Source organism: Colobus angolensis, unplaced genomic scaffold (genome assembly GCF_000951035.1).
Source record: "Colobus angolensis palliatus isolate OR3802 unplaced genomic scaffold, Cang.pa_1.0 Scaffold32, whole genome shotgun sequence".
In the NCBI taxonomy this organism is placed as follows: domain Eukaryota; kingdom Metazoa; phylum Chordata; class Mammalia; order Primates; family Cercopithecidae; genus Colobus; species Colobus angolensis.
Window position 1 is genome coordinate 12,352,393 of NW_012116488.1, and position 27,579 is coordinate 12,379,971.

Sequence of the window (27,579 nt, forward strand, 5' to 3'; positions counted from 1 at the left end):
GGGAGGCGGAGCTTGCAGTGAGCCGAGATCGCGCCACTGCACTCCAGCCTGGGCGACAGAGCGAGACTCTGTCTCAAAAAAAAACAAACAAGAAAATATGCTCTGGGCCAGGGCCAACCAGCAGGCTGCCAGTTAGTCACTTGTGAACTAAATGACTCTAGGTTACCTTGGAGGTCAGAGGAGTAACAAGGGACTCCTTATCATTTAACTATTGGTAATATGTAATAGCTCAAACCTGGGCTTTGGAGGTAGAAATACTCAGATTCAGATTTTGCTCTCTTACTGAATGATTCCTGCAATTATTTAATCTCTCCATGCCTCCCTTTTCCCATTTCTAATATGGGGTTAATAATAGAAGTGTCTGCTCACACCATTGTTGCGAAGATTAACAGGTTACTATATCAAAATTACTATACATGACAGGCTCTCCTATTGGTCGCTATGATTACAAGTAATTAGGGGCAAGTTTCCTCAGGGCTGGGTAAACTCTCAATAGGCCAAATCTAACAGAGTTTATCATCACAATCTTTATTTATTTATTTTTTGAGACAGAGTCTTGCTCTGTCGTCCAGGCTGGAGTGCAGTGGCCAGATCTCAGTTGGCTCACTGCAACCTCTGCCTCCTGGGTTCAAGTGATTCTTGTGCCTCAGCCTCCCGAGTAGCTGGGACTATAGGCATGCACCACCAAGCCTGGTTAATTTTTGTATTTTTAGCAGAGACGGGGTTTCACCATATTGGCCAGGCTGGTCTCGAACTCCTGACCTCAGGTGACCTGCCCGTCTTGGCCTCCCAAAGTGCTGGGATTACAGGCATGAGCCACTGTGCCGGGCCCTATCATCACAACCTTCTACTCATAATTATTCTTTCTCCTAAAACTACTATATTCAGTGGGAAACTAAATGTGATTTAATTCATAATCCAAATTTTTTTTTCCATGTACATGAATTCCCAAAGCAAGGGGAAAACACCTGTGTCAGATGGAGTGCTAAACAGAGATGCCAATAGCATTGAGCCACCTCAAAGAAAAAAAACCCTCAGATTTCTCTACCCCATGCTTCTGGCACATTTTAGCCAAAGGAGCCTAGACCCCAAAAACAGGGAAAAGAAATGAACATGTATTGAGTGAGGCCCTGTGTTGGAGGCAGACGGCCTTCAGTCCTAACGCTACTCCCGCCAGCTGCATGATCTTGGATAAGGCACTTAACCGCTGGGCCTCAGTTGCCTAACCTGCAAAGTGGGGATAATAATAAGGCTTATCTCATCCAGGGGGGAAGGGGCTAAGGAATAAAAATCATGTATGTAGAGTGCTTTGTATCTAGTAGATGCTCAATAAATGGTGGCTATTATCGTTTTTCTTGGATCCCCTTTACCTGAGGCTCACCACTCGTTCCTGTCAGTGAAGGTCTGGCCAGCCTTTTACTAATAACACATCAGCCATCTCCCAAAGCATTCAAACTCCATAAAAACACGGTTCGGTACTATTCCATTGGGTTCCAACCACTCCCTTCATTCTTCTCAAGAACCTACCATTACTGTCAAAACACCAATTTTCCCAATGTACCTATTTGCCAATCAGTTCTATTAAAGACGTATAATAAATGATCTGCATTGTCCAATTAATGCCAGAGGCCCAGCTCATGAAAGAGATGGGAGGACCCATCTTCTCTGATCCAATCCAGTCTTATTTGGCCTGTTGTCGCTTGGAAACAGAAACGAATCTGCTGCAACCACTTGGCCTCTGATGAGACTCTTCGGGAAGAGATTTCCTGGAAATATCCCGGTATCAGGCTGAATGACATGCTTGCTAAGAGATGGCACACAGTGGAGACTGGATGCTCTTGGCTACTGCCATGTTCGGGCTCTCCTGGGTAGGGTAGGTCTTAATCCTGAGGCACTGCCTGAAGAAAAATACCAAATGAGCCTGCAGCTGTGAGCTGTCCCTCTGTGTGCTCTTCAGGAGGCAGCCAGTCTTCCCAGGGGTCCACAGATTCCAGCGCAGTTTCCCAAGTAGCATCACAGTTCTCCACCCATTTGAGCTTTCCATCACCCCAGGAAGATGGGGAGACAGCTCCATTTTACAGCGAAGGAAAAACAGAGGTCCAGGGAGGTTTAGTAACTTGTCCAAGGTCACCCAACTCATAAGAGGCACATCCATTGTGAAAAATCATTAGGAACAGAATCTACACATTTGGAGATTTGGGCCGATTCTACCCTTGGGAATCTCAGTGTGTTCTGCTCACACACTGAAACCAGTAAGGTGCTATGTGGAAAGGAAACCAGTCTGTATTGTGGCCGTTCTCCATGCCAATAATTAGTGCCAGTCAAGTCTGGATCAGGTAAATGTTGCTGAGATCTCCCTGCCCTCCGTTCTGCATTTGTGGCTGTCACCTGGGGATGACGTGTGCTGTGGCAGAAGTTCATATGGGCAGCGGCTGGGAGCACAGTCCTTGGGGGTCGGATAGCCTGGGTCAAGTCCTGGCTCTGCCCCTTACTAGCTGCATGACCTTGGGCAAGTAGCTCTACTTCTCCAGGCTTAAACATAAGAACAAAAGGAATAATCAGTAACTTTTAACAAGTGCTTACCATGTGCTAGGTGTTGCCCTAAGCCCTTGTCTTGCATTCTTTCATCATCTCAACAATCCTCTGAGGTAGAATGTGTGTCATGGCCCCCATTTGACAGATGAGGAAACACTGATACGGAAATCCCGGTGCCCCTGAGGCGGTGAGGAAAATACATCCGCAGAAGGGCTGGCTCCAGCTCAGTGCCTTTCAGGGGCCTTTACATAGGTCAGAGGTCAGCACACTTTTTCTGTAAAGGGCCAGATGGTCAATATTTTAGGCGTTCTGAGCCATACAGTCTCTGTCACAGCTCTGCCTACCATTGTAGCACAAACTGAGCCCTACACAATATGCAAATGGCGAGCGTGACTGTTTCTACTAAAACTTTGCAGAAACAGGCCGTGGGCTCTATCGGACCTGTGAGCTGAGGGTGCTGACTCCTGCCTTAGGTGGATGGGTTCTCCGCCTACTTATTAGTGCCAATCTTGCTAAACTTCTATAAGTCCCCTCTCTTCCTTTTTTCTTCTAAGTGCCTGAGCCCAACTTGTTGGAAGCTTTTTGTCCCCTCTCTCCCTTTTTTCCTTCGAAGTGCCTGAGCCCGACTCATTGGAGGGTGGACATAAGGTTGCGGAAGAAGATGAGGACACTGACAATGGTGGGTGCAGCACAGGCTGGGGACGCTCACTAGTTTCCATCAGCCAGTGAAGTGGCAGGGCGCCAGTAGGGACAGCATTTGGGTCAGTTTGGCAGGGAAAAGGGTCCTGGTTCTCAAGAGCAAGGAGAGAGATTTGCCTGGGAGTGACCAAGACTCTAAGTCAAGGAAACAGGTCCAGACAGTCGGAAGCATTAAATGGGGGCCCCAGTCAAGACTGCCAGGTTAAGGGTTCGTCTGCAGCTTGGGGAAGATGCAAATGCAAAGAAAAGTTCAGGCAGAAGTCCATTCAAAGAGCTGGGCAAAGAAGAGGGAGTGGGAGAAGAAGATGTGGGTAACTTTGGACCTTGTCTACTGGTAGGATGGGACCACCAAGATCCTGGCTGCCTGGGGCAGGGTGGGCTCAGGACTAGCCAAGAGCCAGGCCTGCAGCTGAGCCCAGATGAGGATGTCAGTAGAAACCCTCACAGGGGAAGCAGCCAGAAGCTCCTCCTCCTCCAGGAACCAACGCAAAAAAAGAGAATGTCTCATGCAAAGCTCATGGTGCCTGTGGGGAGCTCAAGAAAGGCCTCTTACTTAACTGAATCCATTCATTGGATAGACATTAATTAAACATGCAGTGTGTGCCAGACCACGGGGAGACAGAGCTAGCGCATATGCTCAAAGCTGTCACCGTTTACAAGCGAGATAAAGAAATGCACAACTTGACTGTAAGACAAAACGTTCACGGAAGCTCAGCCAAGCATGACTGGGCCAGAGAAGAGTTCTGACCAGGGAGAGGCCTTTCAGAAGAGTCTGTCAGGCAGATACGAAGAAGGGTCACTTCTGTACTCTCCACACGGAGCCTGAATGGTCCCCTGCAATTTGTATAAGGATGAAGATTTGAAGATCGCTCTTTCTAGAACTCATATGAACAGTTAAACATCTGAGGGCTTGTTTTCCTCTGAGAAGCATTAAGATCTCAGAACTCTCAGAAGAAAAAGGAAGGCTCTTAATAACGAACATTAAAAAAAAAAAAAAAAAAAAGGTGGACTTCAAACAAACAACTGTGTATTCCTCTCATCAAATGGCCTGAAAGAAAGCCTTTTCTTCTTCATCATTTCAGTTTCAAGAGAAGTTAGAAGCTGTAGAACTTTAGAAGGAATGGTTGTCAGGAACTAAACTCTAGCTCTATAAACTGGTTTTAAAAAACCCCAGGCTCACAAAGATAATAAAAAATGCATTTAATAGCATGTCAATATACAGCTTAAATGTGTAGTAAGTCTTCTGTTAGTCAGTGCATTACAGGGATAAAGAGGAGAAATTTCATTTGGAATGCACAGTCCAATGCTAGGTATAGGTGCGGAGTAATCTTGGTGCTCTTAAACTATTAAAATTCCGTTTTATGAAACATCACTCCAGGTGCAGGGCGCTGTGACAGTGACGGACTCACCTGGTCTGGTGTGCAAGCTACAGTTTTCAATTAAATTGTATACAAGTATTAACAAAAGAATAAAATTTATTATTCACAAAACTAAAGTGGTTATCATAAAGCTTACAAGAGAGTACAGCCTAGAACTAATGAGTTGAAAAACTAGTTTTAAAAATAATAAAACTTACTGGATAGTTTTGGAAAATGATATTATAAAACAACGAAAACAATTGGCACAGTTTAACCACCTAATTTCTAAGTGCACTTTGTAATGTTCCTTGCAAGCTGCCACTTTTCCCAGGATAATGACAAAAAGCTTCAGTCAGGTGTCACTGGCTTATGGTGACGGTTTTTTTTATTGCATTGCCAAGAGTGGATTTTAAGAAAAAACACTACAAAGGTTTCAAAAACCCTATTTATTCTCTATCATCAAAAATAGCAACAGGGGGACTTATACAACTTTTCTGTGAGTACCCACCAGTCTATTTTTTTTTCTTAAAAAAAATAGAAGTTAGTTAAAGAAAAATGATTTGGTTTTTAAAAAATAATGTAAGGAAACACTTAATCAGATAGCCCAAGGAGTCATCAGAAATATGTGTAGCAAGAAAGCTTCATTTTCGGCCCTCTCTGGCCTTTGCACATCTTTTACTAAACTAGAAAGAGAATGTACAGTACCAGTATGTTCCCCAACCTGCTTGGATCAAATTGTTTGTTTTTAAACCCATTATTGCTAAACCAGAGTGTTGACACTGAGCGCCGAGGAGTCCACTCATAGAGGATAAAATTGAGAGGCTGCTTCCGAGGACTGGATCTCCACCTGGGCCATTTTGAACTGAGTGCACTGCAGCCACTTGCGGAGGGCTGCCAGGCCAGCACTGCTCTGGCCCGAGCCCGGCAGCGTCCTTAGGCTGTGGTGGTTCACGTGGTTCTGAATAGCCTGGAGGCGAAGCTGGAGTCCCGCAGATAAGTGCTGTCAAGAAAGGGCAAGAGGTTTTAGTTTATTTCTTTCTAGTGTTCCTGGGCAACCCAGGGAGCGTCAACCCAGGCGGCTTCCTGCAGGCAGAACTTAGGCTTGGCTCAAGGGTTGTCTAGCCTGAAGAAGGCAAACTCTCAACTCTGGCAGTGCCCAGAGCAGGGTATCGCACCGTGTTTTCTGGAGTCATCCTGGCCCAACCCATCAGAGTAACGACATGCCCATCTTGACGGACTCACTGCAATGAAAACACAAAGCCGCCACACCAGTGCTGTGCTAACACATAAACTTGGCCCCAGGGAACTGTTTACGACAGGGACCTGGGTGCGGTGGAGAAGTGCCCGGGTTCTGCTGCCAGGCTCCCCGTGTTCAAAGCCTGGTTCTTCTATAGGCGACTCTGGGGACAAGATTTATTGGTCTGTGTTTGGGTTTTCTCATGGGAAAAGCGGGGAGAGTGACACTTACTCAGGGGGTTTGTGTAGGACAGATGGGTTAAAAGAGTGCTCGGAACAGAACTTGGCACATGAAGAAGCTACGATGATAGCTTCTCTTCTGTCTCCAAGCTTCGTAGGGAGTTCTGCCGGCCTCCTCCTGGCCATCTGGGCAATGTAAAATCACCACAGATTGCCATAAAGCCGGGAAAGGGGTAAGAGAGGCAATTTAAAATGCTTCAAGCTGAGAGTGCAAGAAACTCTTTTCACAGAAAAAAACTAGTACCAAGATGCAGTTTTCAGCAGTGTCCATGCCCCTGATGGCCGCCACATGTAGCACCAAGGCCATAAGCAGGACTCAAAGGCTGTGGTCCTTGTTGACAGCCGCATTTTTCTCTTATGGTGTCTGGGCACCCTGAGTTCACACCGCTTTCCTTCCACTAGCATGCCTCCTCAACTCAGAGAAGAAAGCCACAAAAAACTTTCCAGCTTTTCCTCCTGTCCCCGCAACACTCTTAGTGCCACAGACAGGACCCGGTTTGGATGGAGCAGACAGCAGGCTTTGCCATCTTAAGTCAAGCGTAACTCTGTTTGCTGGTCATAGAGTATGTTTGCCCCTACGATGACAAAGTGCCACTCAAGGAGAAGCCTGGGGCTAGGAAATATATTCGGTCAGAATCTCCTCTTCCAGGCTGTGGGGTCCTGACCAACTCACTCTTACTTTCGGTCCTAAATTTCTTCATATATAAAATGACGCAGTAGGTTCCTTGTAGCTCAATCCTATCATTTATTCAATGTTATCCTTTCATAACAGAATTCTTTCCATGATAGAAAATCAATTTTAGCAACCAGGACATATCACTGAATGTGTCTGGGTATCCTCCAAGGGATGAGTATTCTATTCTTTTTTTTTTTTTTTTTGAGAGACAGGGTCTTGCTCTATCTATATATACATGATCTTGTTATCTGCAAATAGTGACAGTTTATTTTTTTGTTTCCAATTTACATTTCTTTGATTTCTTTTTTTAAAATAAAGACAGGGTCTCACTCTGTTGCCTAAGCTAGAGTGCAGTGGCAGGATCATAGCTCACTGCAGCCTCGAACTCCGGGGCTTCCAAGTGATCCTCCCACCTCAGCCTCCTAAGCAACTAGAACCACAGGTGCATGCCACCATACCCAGTTAAATTTTTATTCTTTGGTAGAGATGGGGTCTCACTATGTTGCCCAGGCTGGTCTCCAACTCCTGGCCTCAAGCAATCCTCCCACCTTGGCCTCTCAAAGTGCTGGGATTACAGACGGAAGCCATTGCACCCAGCCTTGGCCTGTACTCTCATCAGTGGATTGAGGCTCGCTCAGACCCTGGGATGCTCCCCTCCACCTGCATGCTCACCAACCTCAAGCAGTAGGACAATGACTCCTGCCGCCACCCCCTGCCTGCAGAGCCCTTACCTGGCCCACAGGTCTCCTGCATTACCAGCCCTCTAAGGCCAGGAACAGGTTGAATTCATCCTTCTCCATAGTAAATGGAGCATCAACAATCCCTAGGAATGTTATGTGTTCTCTGCAGGAAACCAAGCTTCCAATCAGCCCAGGGGGTACTTACCTTGATATTTGACTGAATCATTGGCAACCACATAGGTATCAGCTGTATGGAGAAAGACAAAAGCTTCATTATGAGTGTTCTCTATTCTCCCACAAAGCTTCACTTATTGCAAGGGAAAACAGGCCACACTGAATCCCTTTCACATCGCGCATGGATGTGGGCCCTGCTGCAGAGCTACCCGTTATCAGCAAAATGTCTTTCTGAGGCCAAACCCTGCTGAGCCAGTGGCATTTGGAGGTTAATAAGCGCCCCATGAGTGCCTGAGATATACACTTTAGAGTAAATGACTGATTGTCTCTCGAAAGCTACCAAGCACAGGAAATTAAATGTGTATTTATTTAATTAAATCCTCACTTTCTTGAAATAGAATTTCCTCCACAGGATCTTTAGAACTGAGTGTCTGAGTGGAATGGCGACTCTATTTGCCTGTAGTCATTAAGAAAATATCTCTGGTCAGTGTTGGAACACTTCAGTGAGCGAGAAAGACCACTCCGAGATGCCTGGCTGTGATCTGGAAGGTGGAATACAGCGAGACGGAGCTGGGTGTCTGCAGAGTGTGGGAGCACACACAGCCAAGCAGCAAGTCCCTGCTGGGGAGGCCTGGCCCTCTGCTGCTTCTCTGACGGACCCTCAACCCCTCTGATGTGGTCCTTTCTGGGAGGAGGACGCAGGGTGCCCTGGCCTGAGGACTTCCAGAAGCTGCTCCTTCTCTCTGCTTTGGTCCCTCCGCCATGTTTCAGTCCTTTAGAATCTAAGTAAATATTCATGGCCTTGTACATCCAGAAGCAGGAGACAGAATATGGCATTTCTCAAAGCGTGTTCCATGGAACTCTAATTTGGAGAACTTTTAAATGGTGGAGGGGGATTCCAATCCAATAGGTTTGGAAATGTTCGTTTCTTTATTTCAGTACTTCTCAGATCTTAATACACCAATATGCATCATATCATTTCCAGCCATACACCTTCCAACTCTCCACTCAAATAAAGGAGTAGTGTTGTCATGGATTGAATTGTGTCCCACTAAAATCTATACTGAGGTCCTAATCTGTACTGCATCAGAATGTGACCTTATTTGGAAATGGGATTGTTGAATATGTAAATTAGTTAAGATGAGGTCATACTGGAGTAGGGTGGCCCCTAATCCAATATGACTGGTGTCCTTATAAAAAGGGGAGTTCAGACACATACACAGAAACACACAGAAAGCATGCTATGTGAAGATGAAGATGGGGACCTACAAGCCAAGGAACCCCAAAGACCCAGCAAACCACCAGAAGCTAGGAGAGAGATCTGGAACAAATTGTCTCTCCAATCCCTTAAAAGAAACCAACCTTGTCGACACCTTGATCTCAGTCTTCTGGTCTCCAGAACTTCCAGGGAATACATTTCTGTTGGTTGAACCACCCAGACTGTAATACTTTGGTCATCCTGGGAAGCCAGTACAAGGGCATTCCAGGAAGCAGAGAGAAGGCATGGGCAAAGCTCATTGGTGGGAGTGTGCAGAGAGTCGGGGACGAGAGACAGTCACGTGATGCTGACATGTGAGGCTCTTAGAAAAGGGCCATGAAAAACAAGTTTAGAAAAGCACAGGCCAGGCCTTCACACCCTTAGCCCACCAGATGGCCCTAAATGCCAAATTAGGGGATCTGAATTTTATTCCAAATGCATTACAGCTTCTGAAGACGGAATGCTCTATTCACCATGAGCAGGACAGTGTTCCAGAAAGATCACTGCGGCAGCAGCCTGCAGATTAGGGTGACGAAGGAGGCAGGGAATGGAGGCAAGCGCCATCGTGGAGGTTGCCTCAATGGTACAGAGAAGACCAGGGACAGTTTCTGGGGATGGGGAAGGATTCTGCCTGCAGAGACAAATCTTGAGGATCTGAGGATGAGTCTGCTCTTTACTCTTTCAAGTGACGAAAAGGTCAAAGAAGAGGTAGAGGTTTCTAACCTGGGCAAACTGGGGGACAGTGATATAATGAAAAAAGCAAAAGAAGAAGGAGAGCTTTTTGGGATGGGGTACAGTATGTAACTGACCTCAGAGTTCAAAGTTAGTCGTAGCCATAAAGCTGCTGGTTTCATTGAATTCATCACATTTTCTTTAAAATGAACTTGGTGAAGTGATAAGCTGCATTTCTCTCCCTGTTTTTGTTCCCAAGGCTAAATCTGGCTGTTGACTTTTAACATTCTGTTGGTGTATACAATTTGCTAATTTGACTTCTATTGTCATTGACTCCTAAACATTCCTAAACATAGTGTTTCTGTTGCAGCTAGCTAATACTTGGTCTCTAACATGAATACTGTGTTTAGAAATGGAGTATGGTGTGTATCAGAAAATGTAATGAGACTAAAGCTGAAAATATCAGAAAATGCCACCCTCTCCATGCCTCCCCCTGTCCCCCAACACTCATAACAAAACTGTGGGATTACAAAGGTTGGTACCAGATAAACCTGTGCCCTCTCACCCTTACTAGGACTGGCTCCTCGAGGCATTCTGAATGGAAAAAAAATATTTATCTAGTCTAACTGTCTCCCGCTATAATTTCTGCACAGCAAAAAGCAAGCCCTGGAGGGTCCTGATGTTACAGACTTTGTTGACCTTTGACTGTTTAATATGGAAGTGGGCCCATACGCCTCTTGATATTTGGGAAATACCCAAACTAACCTCCTGTTAAGAATCGTGAGGGACTTGGGAAGAGTAGGGTCAGGGAGTACTGAGTACCCTGTCCCTGGGTGGATACCTTTCCCAGTGCTGCCACTGGGGCTAAGGGTCCGTGCGAAGCAAGCAAGAGGAATAGTGATGTTGATCTAAACGGGATTTTATTATTTCCCCATTGATGTAATCTATGACCATGTGGTTCTAAAATACACCTGCAAGGGACCTTCAGGTTTGTGATTTGCAAATCACATGACTAAAGGCATCCAGTTAAAGCTCATCATTATTGATGACATTGTATAACCCAGCCATCATCCTATTTCAGGAATGTTAATTTGACTTATTGAATAACTTTCATTTTCATTCTCTTTTGCTAGTGGCTGCTACAAGTCTGTCAGTAAGAATTAGATGTAATTTATTTTGGGCTCTGCAATGTTATAATGGAGTAAAGTTGGTTGGGTTCCCCCCGCCCCCCGCTTCAGAAACAATATCCGGAAAACTGAAGGACATTTAAAAAATAGGTTTTCACAAAAATAAAAGTGATACCCTTCCTCTTATCTTGGTTCACGCTACAGAACAAATGGAAGACTTCCTGCCTGGTTGGACTGTATTCATTTCAATCCTGCTTATTCCAGCCCTCAAAATTAAAATTGGTGATGAAACTTTCTCTTTCAGCCAAGATGGAGTAACAAAGACCAGATTTACCCTCCTGCCTGGAACAACTAAAAATCCAGACAAACTATAAAAAACAATGTTTTTCAGGTATTAAGCATCAAGAAATGCAGGACAGAAATCACTGAGGGAAACGAAACAAACCAGGTTAGCCCTGCAGGTATTCCAGCTCACTGTCTAGAGTGAGTTTTCAGGCAGTAGCACTAGGAGCAGGAATGCAGGTGAGGCCTGGTAGCCTTCCTGAGTGAGGGGATGTAGCCAAGAGCCCTGGGAGGTCAGAGTGACTACAGTTTGCAAGGTAGAGTAGTGGACAGGAGAGATCTACAGAGAGAGAGACAACTCCAAAGATCTGCAAGGGGATCCCCTGAGTCTTCAGCTGAGTGTTGGTCAGTACATGCAAGTTATAAAAATTATCCAACACTGAAGAAAAAACAACCTGAAAATATTAGAAGGAAAAAATCCCCTGGTGATTACATAGGGCCAAGAATATTTTGTGTTCCTATTAGTCAGAGTGGAAAAATCTTGTAACTCATAGAACATCATGAGAGTACTGATGAGTATAGTGGTACACAGCAGCCGCGGTGAAGAACTACGTGCCCTACAAAAATTGCTGCTCTGATCAACACCTAACAAAGCTTAAATATTAGCTTCTGAAGGACAAAAATATTTGTCAGGTATGTAACTATGTCACAGAATAGAGCTTAAGAATTTTTATATGAATACAAAAATACCCATCACCCAAGAAAGTCAAATTCACAATGTCAATAATACAATAAAAAATTACCAGGCATGCCAATAAACAACAACAAAAATCACGACACATGAATCAGGAGAAAAATCTGTCAACAGAAAATAAAACAAAAATGACACAGATAACAGAACTAGTAGACAAGGACATTAAAACAGTTATGATAACTATATTCAATATGGTCAAGAAGGTAGAAGAAAGATTGAATATGTTGAGTAGAGGCACTGAACAACATATTTGAAGAAACAATGGTTGATACTTTTCCAAATCTAATGAAAACTACAAATTCAAAGATCCAAGAAGCTCACCAAACCCAAGCACCAGAAATACGAAGAAAACTCTACCAAGGCATAGCATCATCAAATTGCTTAAACATAGTGGCAAAGACAAAATCTTCAAAGCAGCCAGAGAAAAAAAAGACATATCACATACAGACAAAAAAAAAAAGAAAAAAGAATGACAGATTTCTTGTTGGAAACGATATAAGCAGAAAGACCACGGACAAGCAATATCTTTAAAGTATTGGAAAAAAAAAAAACAACTCTGAAACTGTCCATCTAGAATTCAATACCCAGTGAAATTTTATTTCAAAAATGAAAGCAAAATAAAGCTTCTGAGACATACAAAACCTAAAACAATTAATCACCAGTTGACCTGCACAGAAGACTTTACAGAAAATCCTTTGGGCAGAAGGAAAGATGAAAGATGAAAGATGAATGTTTAGATCTATGGTATGAAGTGAAGAGCACTAAAATGGCAAATATAAATATGGCAATAATAGCAAATATAAATGAATATAAAACTTGTTTAAAATCTCCTTAAGAGATAATCAACTGTTTAAAGCAAAAATAATAATGTATGATTTGCTTTATAAAATACATAGAAGTAAAATGTATGACAATAATAGCACGAAGTCAGGAGGTGGGAAATGGAGGTATGTTATTGTACAGTTCCTATACAATACATGAGATGGTATAATATTCCTTGAAGGCATACTGTGATTAGTTAAAAATATATACTATAAACTCTAAATCAACCACTAACACAACAACAAAGACATATAGCTAATAAGATAATTAAAAAACACACTTCCAAATAACTATGGGTCAAAAAAGAAGCCAAACTGGAAATTAACAGTTTGATCTGAATGGAAATAAGAATCTATCAAAATCTGGGGGAAAGCAGCTAAAACAGTATTGAAATGAAATTTAGAGCACTGAATGCTGATGTTTGAAAAGAAGAAAGTTCTCAAGTTAATTATCTTAGTTGCCATCTCAGTTTATCTTAATTATACAAAAAAAAGGAAATTATATCCAAAATTTAATCATAAAAACCTTAATCCAAAAGAAGGCACAAAAGAGAGGACAGGAGACAAAGAACAGATGTGAAATATAGAAAACAAGCAGTAAGATAATAGATTTAAACCCAACAATATCATGAAACACATTAAATGAAAATGATCTAAAAACCTTAATCAAAAGGAAGAGACTGTCAAACGGGATTTTTTTTAAAGCAACATTCAACTTTATGCTGCTTATAAGAAATGCAGTTTAAATACAAAGACATAGATAGGATAAAAGTAAAAGGATGAAAAAAATATGTACCATCCTACCATTAGTCAAAAGAAAGCTGGACTATTTTATTAATAAATATTACCAAAGAAAGACGGATAATATTTATTAATCTGATATAGCAAAAGTCAACACTGTTCAAGTGCAGTGGTACAATAATGCACATATGGTAAATGGTACATATTTAAAACGCCCAGTTTGATAAGTCTTGACTTACATTATGCCATGCACCACAATCAAGATAATGAACATATCCATCACCTCCAAGTTTTTTCAGCCTGGGCACGGTGGCTCATGTCTGTCATCCCAGCACTTTGGGAGGCCGAGGTGGGCAGATCCCTTGAGGTCAGGAGTTCAAGACCAGCCTGGCCAACATGGTGAAACCCCGTCTCTACTAAAAATACAAAAATTAGCTGGGCATGGCGACAGGTGCCTGTGGTCCCAGCTACTCAGGAGACTGAAGCATGAGAATTGCTTGAACCTGGGAGGCGTAGGTTGTGGCGAGCCAAGATTGCACCACTGCACTCCAACCTGGGCTATCTAAAAAAACAAAAACAAAAAAAAAAAAAAAAAAAAAAAACACTAAACTAAACTAAAAATATTACCAAAGATGAAGAGAGATATTTTATAATTTCAATTCATTAGGAAAATATAGCAATCCTAAACATTTATAAGCCTAATCACAGAGCTTTATAATACATTAAGCAAAAATAAATCCACATTGAGAGATATTTCAATAACCCCTTCTCAATAATTGATAGAATAAGCTAACAGACATAACAAGAAGGATATAGAAGACTTGAGCAATACAATCAACAAGTTGAACTAACTTACTTAGGAAACTCCAAGCAACAACAGCAGAAGATACATTCTTTTCTAGTGCACACAGAGCATTTACTAAGATACACAATATTCTGGGCCATAAAGCAAGTCTCAATAATTTAAAATGAATCAAATTATATAAAGTATATTCTCTGATACATTAGAATTACAAATCCATAACAGAAAATTCTCTGGAAATTTTTAAATATTTGGAAGTAAAACAATATGGTTCTAAATAATCAATGCCAGAAAGAAAGCAAAAGAGAAGTTAGAAAGTATTTTGAATTGAATAAAAATGAGAACACAACATGCCAAATTGTAGGATGTAGCTAAACCAGTGCTTAGAGGAAAATTTATAGCACTAATCACTTATATTAGAAAATAAAAGTCTCAAATCATTGTGCTCCACCCCAGCCTCCCAAGTAGCTAGAACCACAGGCATGTGCTGCCATATCCAGCCAATTAAAAAAATTTTTTTTTGCAGGGTAGAGACAGGGTCTCAATATGCTGCCAGGCTGTCCAGGCTTGTCTTGAACTCCTGGTCCCAAGCAATTCTCCCTCCTTGGCCTTCCAAAGCACTGGGATTACAGGCATGAGCCACTGTGTCCAGCCCCTAACAATCTTTTTGTAGAAATTGACAAACCAATTTTAAAATTTATCTTCAACTGCAAAGGACCTAGAGTAGCCAAACAACTTTGAAAAAGACGAATGAATTTAGAAGGCTGACACTACCTGATTTCAAGGAATATTATAAAGCTGTAGTAATGCAGACAGTGTGTTATAAAAATAGACAGAGATCTGGCTGGGCATGGTGGCTCATGTCTGTAATCTCAGCACTTTGGGGGGCCAGGGTTGGCAGATCACCTGAGGTCAGGAGTTCGAGACCAGCCTGGCCAACATGGTGACACACCATCTCTATTAAAAATACAAAAATTAGCCGGGCATGGTGGTGGGTGTCTGTAATCCCAGCTATTCAGGAGGCTGAGGCAGGAGAATCACTTGGACCTGGGAGGCGGAGGTTGCAGTGAGCCAATATTGCGCCACTACACTCCAGCCTGGGTGACAGAGTAAGACTCTGTCTCAGGAAAAAAAAATAAAAATAAAAATAAAAAAATAGAGATCAATGGGACAGAATCAAGAAGCCAGAATTAGAATTGTATAGTTATTTGATTTTTGACAAAAGTGCAAAGGCAATTTGATGGAGAAAGTATAGTATTTTTAACAACGATGCTGGATTAACTAACTATCCATATACATAAAAGGTACCTCAAGCCATACCTCACACCATATACAAGAGTTAACTCAAAATAGATCACAGACTTAAACTAACACCCAAGTGAAAACAGAGATAAAGCTTAGAATAAAATACAAATAAAACTTTTTATTATTTTTGGGCTAGGCAAAGATTTTTTAAAATATAACATCAAAATCATGATTCATAAAAGAAAAAAATTGGTAAATGGTACTTCATCAAAATTAAGAATTCCAAAGACAAACCACAGAGAAAAATCTTTGCAAATCACATACCTGATAAAGGACTTGTATCTCAAATTTCAGTAATCAGGAAAAAACCCAATCCAATAAAAAATGGGCAAATAATTTTAACAGATACTTCACCAAGCAGACATATGGACAGCAAATAAGTACATGAAAAGATGCTAATGTCATTAGCAAGCAGGAGAATGCTATTTAAAACCACAACAAAATACCAGTACACAACTCTTAGAATAATTAATATTCAAGATTGACTATGCCAAGTGTTGAAAAAGATGTGGAGAAACTAGGAATGCTCATATACTGTTCATATACTGGATGTAACAGGGCACAACAGCTTTGGAAAATGGTTTGGAAAAAAATTTTGTTAAAGGTAAATATACACCCAGACATTCTACTCCTAGGTATTTGCCCAACATACATGAAAGCATATATGTACACAAAGACATCTTCACGAATCTTCATAGCAGATTTATTTGTGAAAGCCCCAAACTGGAAACCCCCTACATATCAACTGACAAATGAATAAGCAAAATGTGGTATATTCGTACAATGGACTACTACTCTGAAATAAAAGTAATGGTCCACTGATACACACAATAACATGGATTAATCTCAATATAATTATTACAAGTGAAAGAAGGCAAAAAAAGTATATACTATATGAATCCACTTAAAGAAAATTCTAGAAAGTGCAAACTGATCTATAGTGACAGAAAGCAGGTCAGTAGTTGTCTGGGGACAGGGAGATGAGTAACGTAACCGAAGGATTATAAAGGGGTATGAAAAAATTTCGGGTTTTTTTTTTTTTTTGAGACAAAGTCTCATCCCGTTGCCCAGCCTAGAGTGCAGTGGCAAAATCTAGGCTCACTGCAACCTCCACCTCCCAGATTCAAGCAATTCTCCTGACTCAGCCTCCCACGTAGCTGGGATTACAGGTGTGTGCCACCACGCCTGACTGATTTGGTATTTTTAGTAGAGATGGTGTTTCACCATGTTGGCCGGGCTGGTCTTGAACTCCTGACCTCAAGTGATCTGCCCACCTCAGCCTCCCAATGTGTTGGGATTACAAGCATAAGCCACCACATCTGGCTTGAAAAAACTTTTGGAGGTGATGGATATGTTCATTGTCTTGATCATAGTGCATGGCATAATGTAAGTCAAGACTTATCAAACAGAACATTTTAAATATGTACCATTTGCCATATGTATATTATTGCACCACTGCACTCCAACAGTGTTGACTTTTGCTATTATCAAGTTAGACATCATATATCTAACCCATTTGAACCAAAGATCTTGTTCTGTTCTGGTAACAGTCAAGTTTTCCCTGGAAATGGGCTGATTTTCTTCAGCATAATGTGAGTGAATGTGACAAATGTTCTTTGTTGAAGAGTGGAGTTAACCAAGGAATGAAACAGCAAGTTATAAGGTTCCAAGTTGATGCCCACTAGTGGGTGATGATGGTGGGTGGTGACGGTGGCCAACATAATAGAATATAGAGGTAAAAGATAAAGAAATACAAGAAGAGATACAAGGAGAGGAAGAAAGATTAGAGAGACAAAGAGGTGGAACGATAGGAAAGGAAAGGAAAAAGAGGGGAGGCAGAAAGATAAACGGAATAGGAAACCAAGTTCTCTACTCTTTCATTTTTTTATCACACTAGTCTGTTTCTGATGAGAGGAGGGTACCAAGGGAGGGTAGATGACGAATGCTTGAATTACTTTTATACACCATAGCATGATTTTAAATAATATTATTGGAAACTAAATTAATTTGTCTTAGAGAAAACACCAGTACCATGTCAGACAATTACAGACTATTTTCCTTGGTTTTCTGGATATCTTTTGCAAGGTAAGGTGATTTATATTAGAATAGGGTAATTTTCACATCAATGTTCCCCAGTAATACTTTCAGCACTTGCGTTACCTTTTTTTTTTTGGTAGAGACACCATATTGCCCAGGCTGGTCTCAAACTTCTAGGCTCAAGCAATCCCCCTGCCTCAGTCTCCCAAAATGCTGGGACTATGGGCATGAGCCACTATGCCTGGCCTAGTCTGATATATTTAACCCAGCTGAAGTTGGTCACAGTGGTAGACCAAGAGCAAAATTCATGCAATATGCATTTGGTAAAGGGTTGTTATAGGAGCCTGAATTCTCCAGCCCCAACTCTGAATGTTAAAACTAATTCTCTTCAGAAAGTACCTTCAACATAAATCCACATTTGTTTTTAGCAGTAAGAAATGGTCTGTAAGAATCATAAGGTTTTCCTACCTTGACAAAAATGGTCGAATTGCATTCCTGCAATGCCTCCATTAAACTAATCACATGGAGACACACCATTTCTACCATCTGAAACAACAAACATGAAAGTTAATTCCATTCCCAGTGATATGGAAACCTTGCAAACTAGTTTGCAGCCGCAGAAGACCTATGATGGCCTGTGCCCACGGGGTCTTTCTGCGTAATGACCATAGGAGACCACTGGCAGTGGTGTTCATTCACCTCTGAAACTTCAAACCAGAAAAAGATTTTTAAAAAGCTCCAGAGGCTTGATAATTGTCATGCCTCCCTCATTCAACTCAGGGCTGCCAATGGAATTCAGGCATTAATCTCACTAATCTGCACTGCACTGACTCACACCAGGGGATAAATGGCTTCTGTTTCCTTCATTTCTAACTATGGAACTCTTTGGATGTAAGAGTTGTGTATCACGCTAGTCTGTTTGAGAGGAGGGTACCCAGGGAGAGGAGATAACAAATGCTTGAATTACTTTTATACACCATGTAATGATTTAAAATAATATTATTTGAAACTATACTAATGTGTCTTGGAGAAAGCACCAGATACAAAGTCAGACAATTACAGACTATTTTCCTTGGTTTTCTGGATATCTTTTGCAAGGTAAGGGGATTTATATTAGAATAGGGTAATTTTCACATCAATGTTTCCCAGTAATATCTTGATCCTTTCTCAATCTTGATCCTTTCTAGACAGTGTCTTCATCAGCAGTAACTGTTTAATTTACTGCAGATCTGCTTCCGAGGCTTTATTCTCCGTGGGACAAGGTAGTCATGCTTACGACAGTTCAAAGACAGTAGAAGCGAAGTCCCTCATCAGAAATTCCTACAGCTGGATTTTAAATATTCCAGGGAAATTTTTACCAGACTGGCTTACATGTGGTTTAACAAAATTTTCAGAATGAATTTAATTCACATTCTTTTGTAATATCATTTGCATAAAATTCATGTACAAGAAATTCATTTGTAACATTTAAATATAGAGAGTGATTTGGAGGAGAGGTATTTCTTGGTATCAAAAAAACTAATGATAGAAGGAACATTTTTAATCTCTAGCTTAAGTTTAAGGCCTCAGTTTTGTTGTCTGTGAAATAACAGAATAGAAGGTTTGATCTCCAAATTCTTCATTAGTCCTAGAATCTGTGATCCAATAAATGTAATTATTTTCCATAACAGTCAGAACTATTCAAATGCTACGATTTTCACATAAACTTCCTTTAAATTGAACTAAGACATCTCTCTACACATAGAATGACTGTATCATTTGCATCTCTAAAGAACAAAGTGCTTCACTAAAGGAAATATACAATCCCCTTTCTAATTAAGAACCAAAAGAAAATAATTCTTAGACTATATTCAATCAATTAAAAAAACATTTCCTGAATGCCTTTTGTGGGCAGTGTAGTGTTGGATTTCAGGGCACACTGGAATCATCATTATGGTGTCCCTCCAGGTCCCCGCTCCTAACAAACAAGAACTCTACTGATGATGTCCCCATAATCAAGACACTGGTTGCAGCTTTCCCAGCTGAGAGTCCTCCTCCAATACGCAGTCAGAACCAAAGGACTCCCTTGTAAATTCCTTCCATATACCCTCCAACCTTGACTCCAGGATGAATACTCCACACTGGTTCAATGAAGTGGGCTTAGGCTAGCCATACCCCAGACATTTTCCAATGAGCTCTGGAACAGCCCCTCTCTTGGTAAGCTGTCTACATTCAATAGTACTGGATTTGAAGATTGGGAGCATAGGTCCTTATAAGGCAACTCAAAAAGGTGAGGCTCCTTTCAGGCTTTGAGCCCGGAGTGGAATGAACACCTGTAGTCAGTCTACTCTTAAACCACCACAAATAGATGACCTAATTGGCTAAAGTTTTTCCAAATTGCTTTGAAATCCTCAAATAATATGAATCTCACTCCTAACCCTCTGACATTATAGCATCAAACAACCCTTCAAGGTAGAAATTTCATACAACATACATTTGATGTTAGGCAGAAAAAATAAAAATTGTTTTTAATATTAATAACTGTACTTGTTTGCTTTTTTATATTTATATATCAATAGAAAACTTTTGAGATACATATACATTGTGGAATGGCTAAATCAAGCTATTTAACACGTGCATTGCCCTACATATTTTTTGTGGTGAGAACATTTGAAATCTCTTCATAGCAATTTTCAAGTATAGAATATATTGTTATTAACTATAGTCACCACGGTGTACAGTAGATCTCTTGAACTATTGTTTATTTTGTTTTTAATCAAAATGTTTATTTTTAATCAAAATGCTTATGCAAGCAGAACATCCAGCTTATAAGGTAACAAATCCCTGATCCATTTATATAACCTTACAACCGAGATCTGTGAAAACAGGGAGTGTGAGGATTAGGAGTGGTGTGGACACTTTGAGATTCCATCTCAGAAGGGAAACTTGTCCGTGAACTCACCACTTTGTTATGGGCCATTAGCTGAAGGATGCTGGGCGTCACCCTACTCCAAAATTCTAGTGCTGTCAGTATTGCCGTGAAGCTGAATTCATTCTGATTTTGGAGATTTGTAGCGACGGCACTTTGCTCGCAATACACTGTCCAGAGCTGAGCAAAGATGAACGCGTGGAAGAGGGAGCACATGTGCAGCACGGAGGTCTGAAAAGGAAGAAGACGGCATCGGTGCATCCCAGCAGGCTGTGACCCTCCACGGAGCCCTCCCCGCATGGCTTCGGTCTTGCCAGGGAGCACAGTCAAAGCACAAAGGCATTATCTCAGAGTTACAAAGTCGTGATTCATCACCTTAAAACAATCTGCTCTGCTCTCTTCTCCACCAGTGGGAGTGTGCTCAGAGAACAAAGCACATTTCTGAAGAGAAGGCACCTTAATTTGCTGAAGAAATCTACCCACCCCCTTGCCCTTTGACGAAACTGACATTCTCATCCCAAAACTAGATTAGGGAGAACAATCATTCTGCCATATTAGGATGTTTCCTCATCTGTAAAATGGGAATAATAGTAGCCTCTTCAAAGCATGGGAGTAAAGGAGGTGATATACGTGAACACCCTGCCCAGAAGTTCTTAATCATAGCAGCAGCAGCAGAGTTCCTCCTCTTAGCGAAACACACGTGCCGAGAGAGCACCTACAACACGCCCGAGACGGCACCAAAGGCTTTTTCCTAGATCACCTCCGTCGCTCTCCAACCATCCCCTCGTCTATTTCACAGGTGAAAATCTGAGTATCAGAGAGGTTAGATACTTTTCAAGCTCATAAAATCACAAGTACCATAATTAGGAACCAAACCCGGATCTCAGTTGAAATATTAGGAATCGACTGCCTAATTCCTTTTGCGAACATCATTTGGATCACTGGGATGGGTGTGCCATTTTATCACATCATCAGCTTGCCCTGTCCCAAACCCGAGCTGTCCCCAAGGCTACTGTGACCTCCCAGAACTTGCCGAAGCTCTGTGAAGGTCCCCTGGCTCCTCGGAGCTGATTAGTACCAATGTGTCCGGTTTGCCTGGACAGGTTCATGACTGGTGCCTGCCTTGGGTTTACTTTCTTCCCTTTAGCACATCATCTGTCTCTGAAATTTACAAAGTTCCCCTGCATAAGTCATGCCAATGTGTGCTTTGGTGAGTTTCCAACTGGCCTTCTTGTTTTCATTTTGTATTTTCCTGTATCTCTAGAGATTTCAGTTGAAAAGACAGTACACGAAGAATTAGATAGAGAATAAATTTTCCTCCATTTTGTCTCTGGTTTTAAAAGCTGATCACAGAATTTTGATTATATTTCTAGCCTTTTATTTCTCTTCATTATTTTGAGACAGAAATGCCTGGGAAGCCAACTCTTGCTTGCCTCCATGATTTATCTTCATAAAAGTAAGTCTAAAAACAATTTGGGGGCGGGGGAAAGACAGTCTGGGAATCTAAAACAACTTTAAATAAGACATTAGCACAAAGTTGTGTTTCCAGCATCCACAGGAGGGCAAGGGATAAGATGCATTTTCTTCTCAGAAGAAACATAATTGGCTGATAAGGTTTCCATTAGCAATTGCGATGCATACGGTCTTAATCTTGCAGAAATCACTTACCTTTGATTGCTCTGGAAATCCAATCAGGATAACAATAAGATGGTCTGCAACATGGGAGCCTGCATCCAGAGGAATGGGCAGGCAGGGAGAGGAGGCATTTGGGCACACTGCATTGTGAGTGAGGGAACCCAGCAGAAGCCAGGACAACAGTCGGATGTGGGAGACACACTCGATGAATTCTTTAGGTCTGTTAGAGAAGAAGGAGTGTTAAAGATGATTTTATGTTTTCTGTTTCATTGGGTGCATAACAAATGCTTATTGGAGGAAGGGATAGAAAGTGTGGTCTTGCAGGCAATCACATAAAACAAAATGCCAAGGCAATTGAGTGTCAACAAAATGATGTATCTGTTTTTCTTGTTTTCCGCTCTAATCCTGGATCTCAGCTTCTTGAGAAAAGAACAGCCTTTGGTGACACAGGATTACACAGCATTCTTCCATAAGCCTGGCTGCCTCTCTGACTAGCTTCCCTTTCTAAACTCTTTCCACTCCTGCTGTAGAAATTTATTCTGTGGTGGGCTGGACGCGGTGGCTCATACCTATAATCCCAGCACTTTGGGAGGCCGAGGCGGGTGGATCACCTTAGGTCAGGAGTTTGAGACCAGCCTGGCCAACATGGCAAAACCCCGTCTCTACTAAAAATACAAAAATTAACCAGGCATGGTGGTGCATGCCTGTAATTACAGCTACTAGGGGGGCTGAGGCAGGAGAATCGCTTAAACCCACGAGTGGAGGCTGCAGTTAGCTGAGATCGCAACACTACACTCCAGCCTGGGCAACAGAGCAAGATTCCGTCTCAAAAAAAAAAAAAAAAGAAATTTCTTCTCTGGCATCCCCCGTAGAGGGGAGGAAGGAGATGAGGAGATATAACACAGCTGTCCATTTTCCTGCTCCCCCGTGATCTTCTCCTCCCATCCTTCTGATTCCCACTCTACACTTTTCCTCTGGACAGAAGGCTGACCACGCAAAAGGGCGGGCTCAAACCTACCCTGAGTTCCCAAGTCAACAAACCCATACATGCCTCTCTCTTCTTTAGCCTCCCTGAAAGGCAGGGTCAGGGGCTTGTACAACCTAACCTTGCACCAATTTCATCCCTGCTATAGCTTTTGTTCCAGCTACAATCTAAGCTGCTTGAAGGCAAATATATTGATATATACTTATTAATTTACTTAACTAGTTGAAATCAAGCGTTAAAGGGGTAATTCTAAGCTCAAAATTTTCATTCTTCATTAGGACAATTGAGGGTTTTGTGAGAGGACAGGTTTGTTTTTTGGCAGCATGTCACAGAGCATTCTGGGTCAGCAAGCATGTATGGAGATGGGATCCAATTTCCATCTTCCTAACTAAGTACATTTCACTGTCATAAATCTTCAGTGTACTCATTAACTCTAGCTGAGCCCAAGGAAACTCAGGGGTGTTTCCTGCCTTCTTTACCCTCATTCCTGGAATAGTAAGGGTCTTACCCTTGCTGCATTGCAGAGGGGGGATGATAAAGCCAAGGCAGGTAGCGGATCACAGCTTTGTTATCTCTATGGTTGCCCCGTGAGATGTCCATGGCTGCAATCTGGGCCAGCCCCACTTTGAGATGTCCCCCAAAGGTATCTTCATGCAGAGGCTGGGAACATGTCTTCATGTGGCTCTACAAAACCAAACAGTATTTTGTAACTCTGGCAGACACCTGGGTCCATTCCAGGCCATTCTTTGAAAAGACCAGGTTGTCATTTCCACCCCTCTTATGGCCACTCTGAGCACATAACCTGCTTAAACTTCTTCAGAGCCTTCCCATTGTTCTTAGGATAAAAGGAGGGAAAGTTCCCTAGCGTGGCCTACAAAGTCAGAGAGTTCCAGCTACTGAGAACTTACCCCTTCAGCCTGCAGCTCCAGCTGTGTTGGCTCTCTGCGTTCTCTCCCGCTGCTATTCCCTTTGTCTGGAATGCCATTCCCACCTCTCTTCACCTAATTGTTCAGATTTTAGTTCAAGTGTCACTTCCTACGGGAAGCATTCCCTGAGCTCCCTGGCCAGGTCCATGCTGCTTTCTACCTCTTTTTCATAGCAATTGTGAGAGATACATTTTTACTGTAGTTTGTGTGAAATGTTCATTAAATTTGGCCTCCTCTACCAGACTATACATTAAATGAGAGCAGCTGTTGTGTCCGCTTTTGCTCATCACAGCATCCCCAGTGCCTAAAACAGTGCCATGATATTATAGGTGCTCATACATATTTGTTGAATTAATTTAGAAAAATTTCTTTGCTCAGTGTGAGCTCAGTGGGAAGAGCACTGAACTAGGTGTTGAGACCTAGGTTCTAGACCCAGGTCTGTCCTAGCTAGTCCCATGGCCTTAGATAATCCACTTGCCACTTGATCCTTCTAATCTGTTTCTCAATAGGTAAAACCAGAGGGTTAGATTATGACTGTATTCCCAACCTTTTGATGACCCTGCTTCCTACTTATTATTTTTTGAAAGCATCTGCAAAACAACCTAAACACGTTTAGGTAACAATTGTTTCCTCTTCTTTATACATCAAAGTCATTTAAGTGTGGGCAATCAGATTCAGCAAGCAGTAACCAGCACAGGAGCAAACGATAGGGCAGCTCATTAAGAAATGACTGGCTTTACATATCGTGAGATATGCTCAGTTTACATTTTGATTCTACTTTCTGCCTGGGATTTGCAAATCTATCACTATACCAAAAACCACTGTGATCATCTGAGCAGAGCCAGGGAACAGGTCAGTGATTAAGGGACTGTATTTTTGATGATGAACTTCTGGGATTACTAGCTCCCAATTATCAAAAAGGAATCATCTAGCACTAGATTGCAATTTGGCTGCTCCTTGGACCATGTTTGGATTCTCTTCTGCACTCTGCCTAGGGCCTTGCTCAGATCTCTCAAACTATTCATCTTTTAGCTTCCTAGTTGAATCATAGCAGGAAAGTGGACGTGCATCAGCAATTCATTCCACCCTGCAAAAACTCAATCATCTCAACAACTTCACTGGGATTATGTCCATATGCAAATTAAATTTTGTTCTATCCCCTTTCATCAAGGATTTTCTTTAAGAAAATAGCTTCGCTGCAGCAAAAAATAATACATGGTATATGTTTGCATAATGTGCTACAGTTCATGAAAGTCTCTTCACGTACATTATTTTTGATTAAACCCTCGTAACAGTCAGGCAAGGTAGGGATTATTGGATTTGTTCTTCAAAAGAGGAAACTGATGCTCAAGGTAATTAAACGATGCTATGTGGTAAAAAGAGAATGAATTGAGAGTCACAAGAATCTTAGGTTCAACCTTGACTTTACCACTTAGTAGTGTTACTTGAGCAAGTACTACACCATCCCAAGCCTCAGTTTCTCAATTTGTAAAATGGGGATAGTATCTTAACAGAGGTATTGTGAGAAGTGAATATATGGCAAAAGTAAAGCTATGCATGTGGCTGATGCCATGTGAATGTCCTTTCCCTTCCTCTTTTCCTCTTTGCAAAGCTGGACCCTGGCTCTTTGATCCCCCAAGGCAAGGGCTATTTAACAGTGCCACAGCTGCCTTCCCAGGTAGCAATAAGTTCCCTATGGTCTACTTAATTCTCTCAAAGCATCTCTGTTTTGTGAACCTGAAGGATGAGCAGGTGGTGGTCATCTCACCTTCAGTTTGGTCAGCGTGTGCATGTCTGCCATGAAATCCAGCACTTCATTGATGTACTGCCTCACACACTCCATCGCTGCAGTCCCACACTGGAACACAAGGACACAGCTGGGTCACAGCTTCATTTTTGCCCTGACTGCAACGATTGCCTCACTCTGGTTTCACGTTGTTTACTAAGGAGTTGTTTCACTTTCTGGATTTCTGACTCACTCCATTACTCTCAGCATAGTCTCTGACTGTCTGCTCAGCATTTGGACAAAAATTGATAGAAGGTTTGTGGCGGAGAACAAAGAAACAGGAGAGGCCTATGAGAGATGGGGTTAAATGCTTTTATCCACTGGGTTATTGGACTGATTTTCTGTGTGTGTGCTTGTTTTTAAACTGCTTTGTATGCAAAGATTCAGCCTATGTCATGCCATTAGTATCAGAGTCTTTAGGACATCATTCATCCCAAAACATAGCAACACATTCTCATTCTAGGGAAGTCTTAGTTACACATAAAATACATGCCACCAAGTTCTACCACCAGAATCTTGAATCTATTTTCTGTCAAAAAAGTACACAAACAAGCATCGTGTTTGCTGAAAGAGTCAAAAATTCTCATACTAGTCAAGTCACTTGCAAATTAACTTCTTACACACGGTAGGTACACTATTAAATAGATGCATGTATTACTTCAAGTTCTTGCTAGGGGATAAATAAAAGAAAGAAACAAAATGGTCATCTTCCCCACATGCTCGACGTGTGTTTGAAAAGTTTGGAAGAAAAAGAAAGCAAGTTTGTGTTTTAGGTCGTTAAATGGCATCGGCCTGCTCTCCCTGAGAATGCAGTGAATTTAGGATTATAAGCAAAGCAAAGGAAAATGAACAAGCAGGCTGCTATATCAAAGCCGTATGAGAGAAGCTACACATCAGGCCGGGTATCATGTGGATCAAACGAGGCAGGCTTTGAAGCCAGATGAATACTATGCTAAAGGCCTTCCTCAGCTTTCTTTAGGAAAATCTGGAACATTATAGACTTAACTAGCTCACCCAGTGGCTCTCATTTTCCCATATTCATGTAAATCTGCGCGGTACTGAACTATATCACCTTCTCTCTCTTCTAGAATGTTACGCTTGTCAGTTCTTCTGACAGGATAACAGACAGCAAAATAAGGTCATTGGCAGTCTGTCAGAGTGTTTTCCAAGCATTTCACACATTCCAAAGTTTTCTTCTTTTAATTTAAATCAAGTGAAGGAATTATAAAAGGTTATTGTGTTCCTGCTTTTGGAATATTAATCCTTTCGTGCAAGAAAGGATTTCCCCCTGATTTATTCCATTTTCTCTGACCTTTCACATGTCATGCAAATAGGACTGGAAACTCTGTTCTTGAATTTCTTGAAAGGGATTTGTTTCTTTCATAGGCAATATTTTATACCATTTCAACTAGGCAAATGTCACCGAAAATAATTACTAGGAGCATTATTCAGTATTTGTCTTTTAAGTTTGAATCTCAAAAAATGAGAGCAAAGAATTTACTAACACCAAGTCACTTTTGTTCTAGAGACAGCCAACTGCATCTAATAAAAGCCTTAAAATTCACTGCATGGTCAGGAGACTCTTAGTGAGCCATATATACTTATGAAACAAAACATATAATTTTCAAGCCCTCCTCCCTTTTCGATACTTTGCAAAGCTTAAGAATAACCTTAGGTGTGTTATTTAAGAAACAAAACAAAATAAGTCAAGCTCCATTTGTTTCAGAAGATCTATATTTATTTCACAGGAAAACTAATGATTAAAAAGTTGAAAATATTCAAAACTCAAACTCATGAATTGAAGCAAATCATAGCTAATTCTTCCTCAAAACTAATATTTGATTTTAAAGTTATATTTCTTAGATTATAAAAGCAACACGTTTAATATAGGAAATTTGGAAAATACAGATCATTAAAATTAAAATTTAAATCACCATAATCT

General features: G+C 41.5%; 1 protein-coding gene across 2 annotated transcripts in view; it reads right to left on the reverse strand.

Annotated features, from left to right (window-relative positions):
• Positions 1-5,023: 5,023 nt before the first annotated feature.
• UNC79 (unc-79 homolog (C. elegans)) overlaps positions 5,024-27,579 on the reverse strand; it is a 357,370-nt gene continuing 334,814 nt past the window's right edge. For both annotated transcript variants that reach the window (XM_011951565.1, XM_011951564.1), the window contains 7 exons: positions 25,620-25,709; positions 23,434-23,609; positions 21,974-22,160; positions 20,339-20,536; positions 17,866-17,943; positions 7,630-7,671; positions 5,024-5,592 (listed from right to left, as the gene is read on the reverse strand). In XM_011951565.1, the coding sequence (XP_011806955.1) occupies positions 5,392-5,592; positions 7,630-7,671; positions 17,866-17,943; positions 20,339-20,536; positions 21,974-22,160; positions 23,434-23,609; positions 25,620-25,709 (972 nt within the window). In that variant the 3' untranslated portion in view covers positions 5,024-5,391. The remainder of the gene's footprint in view (positions 5,593-7,629; positions 7,672-17,865; positions 17,944-20,338; positions 20,537-21,973; positions 22,161-23,433; positions 23,610-25,619; positions 25,710-27,579) is intronic.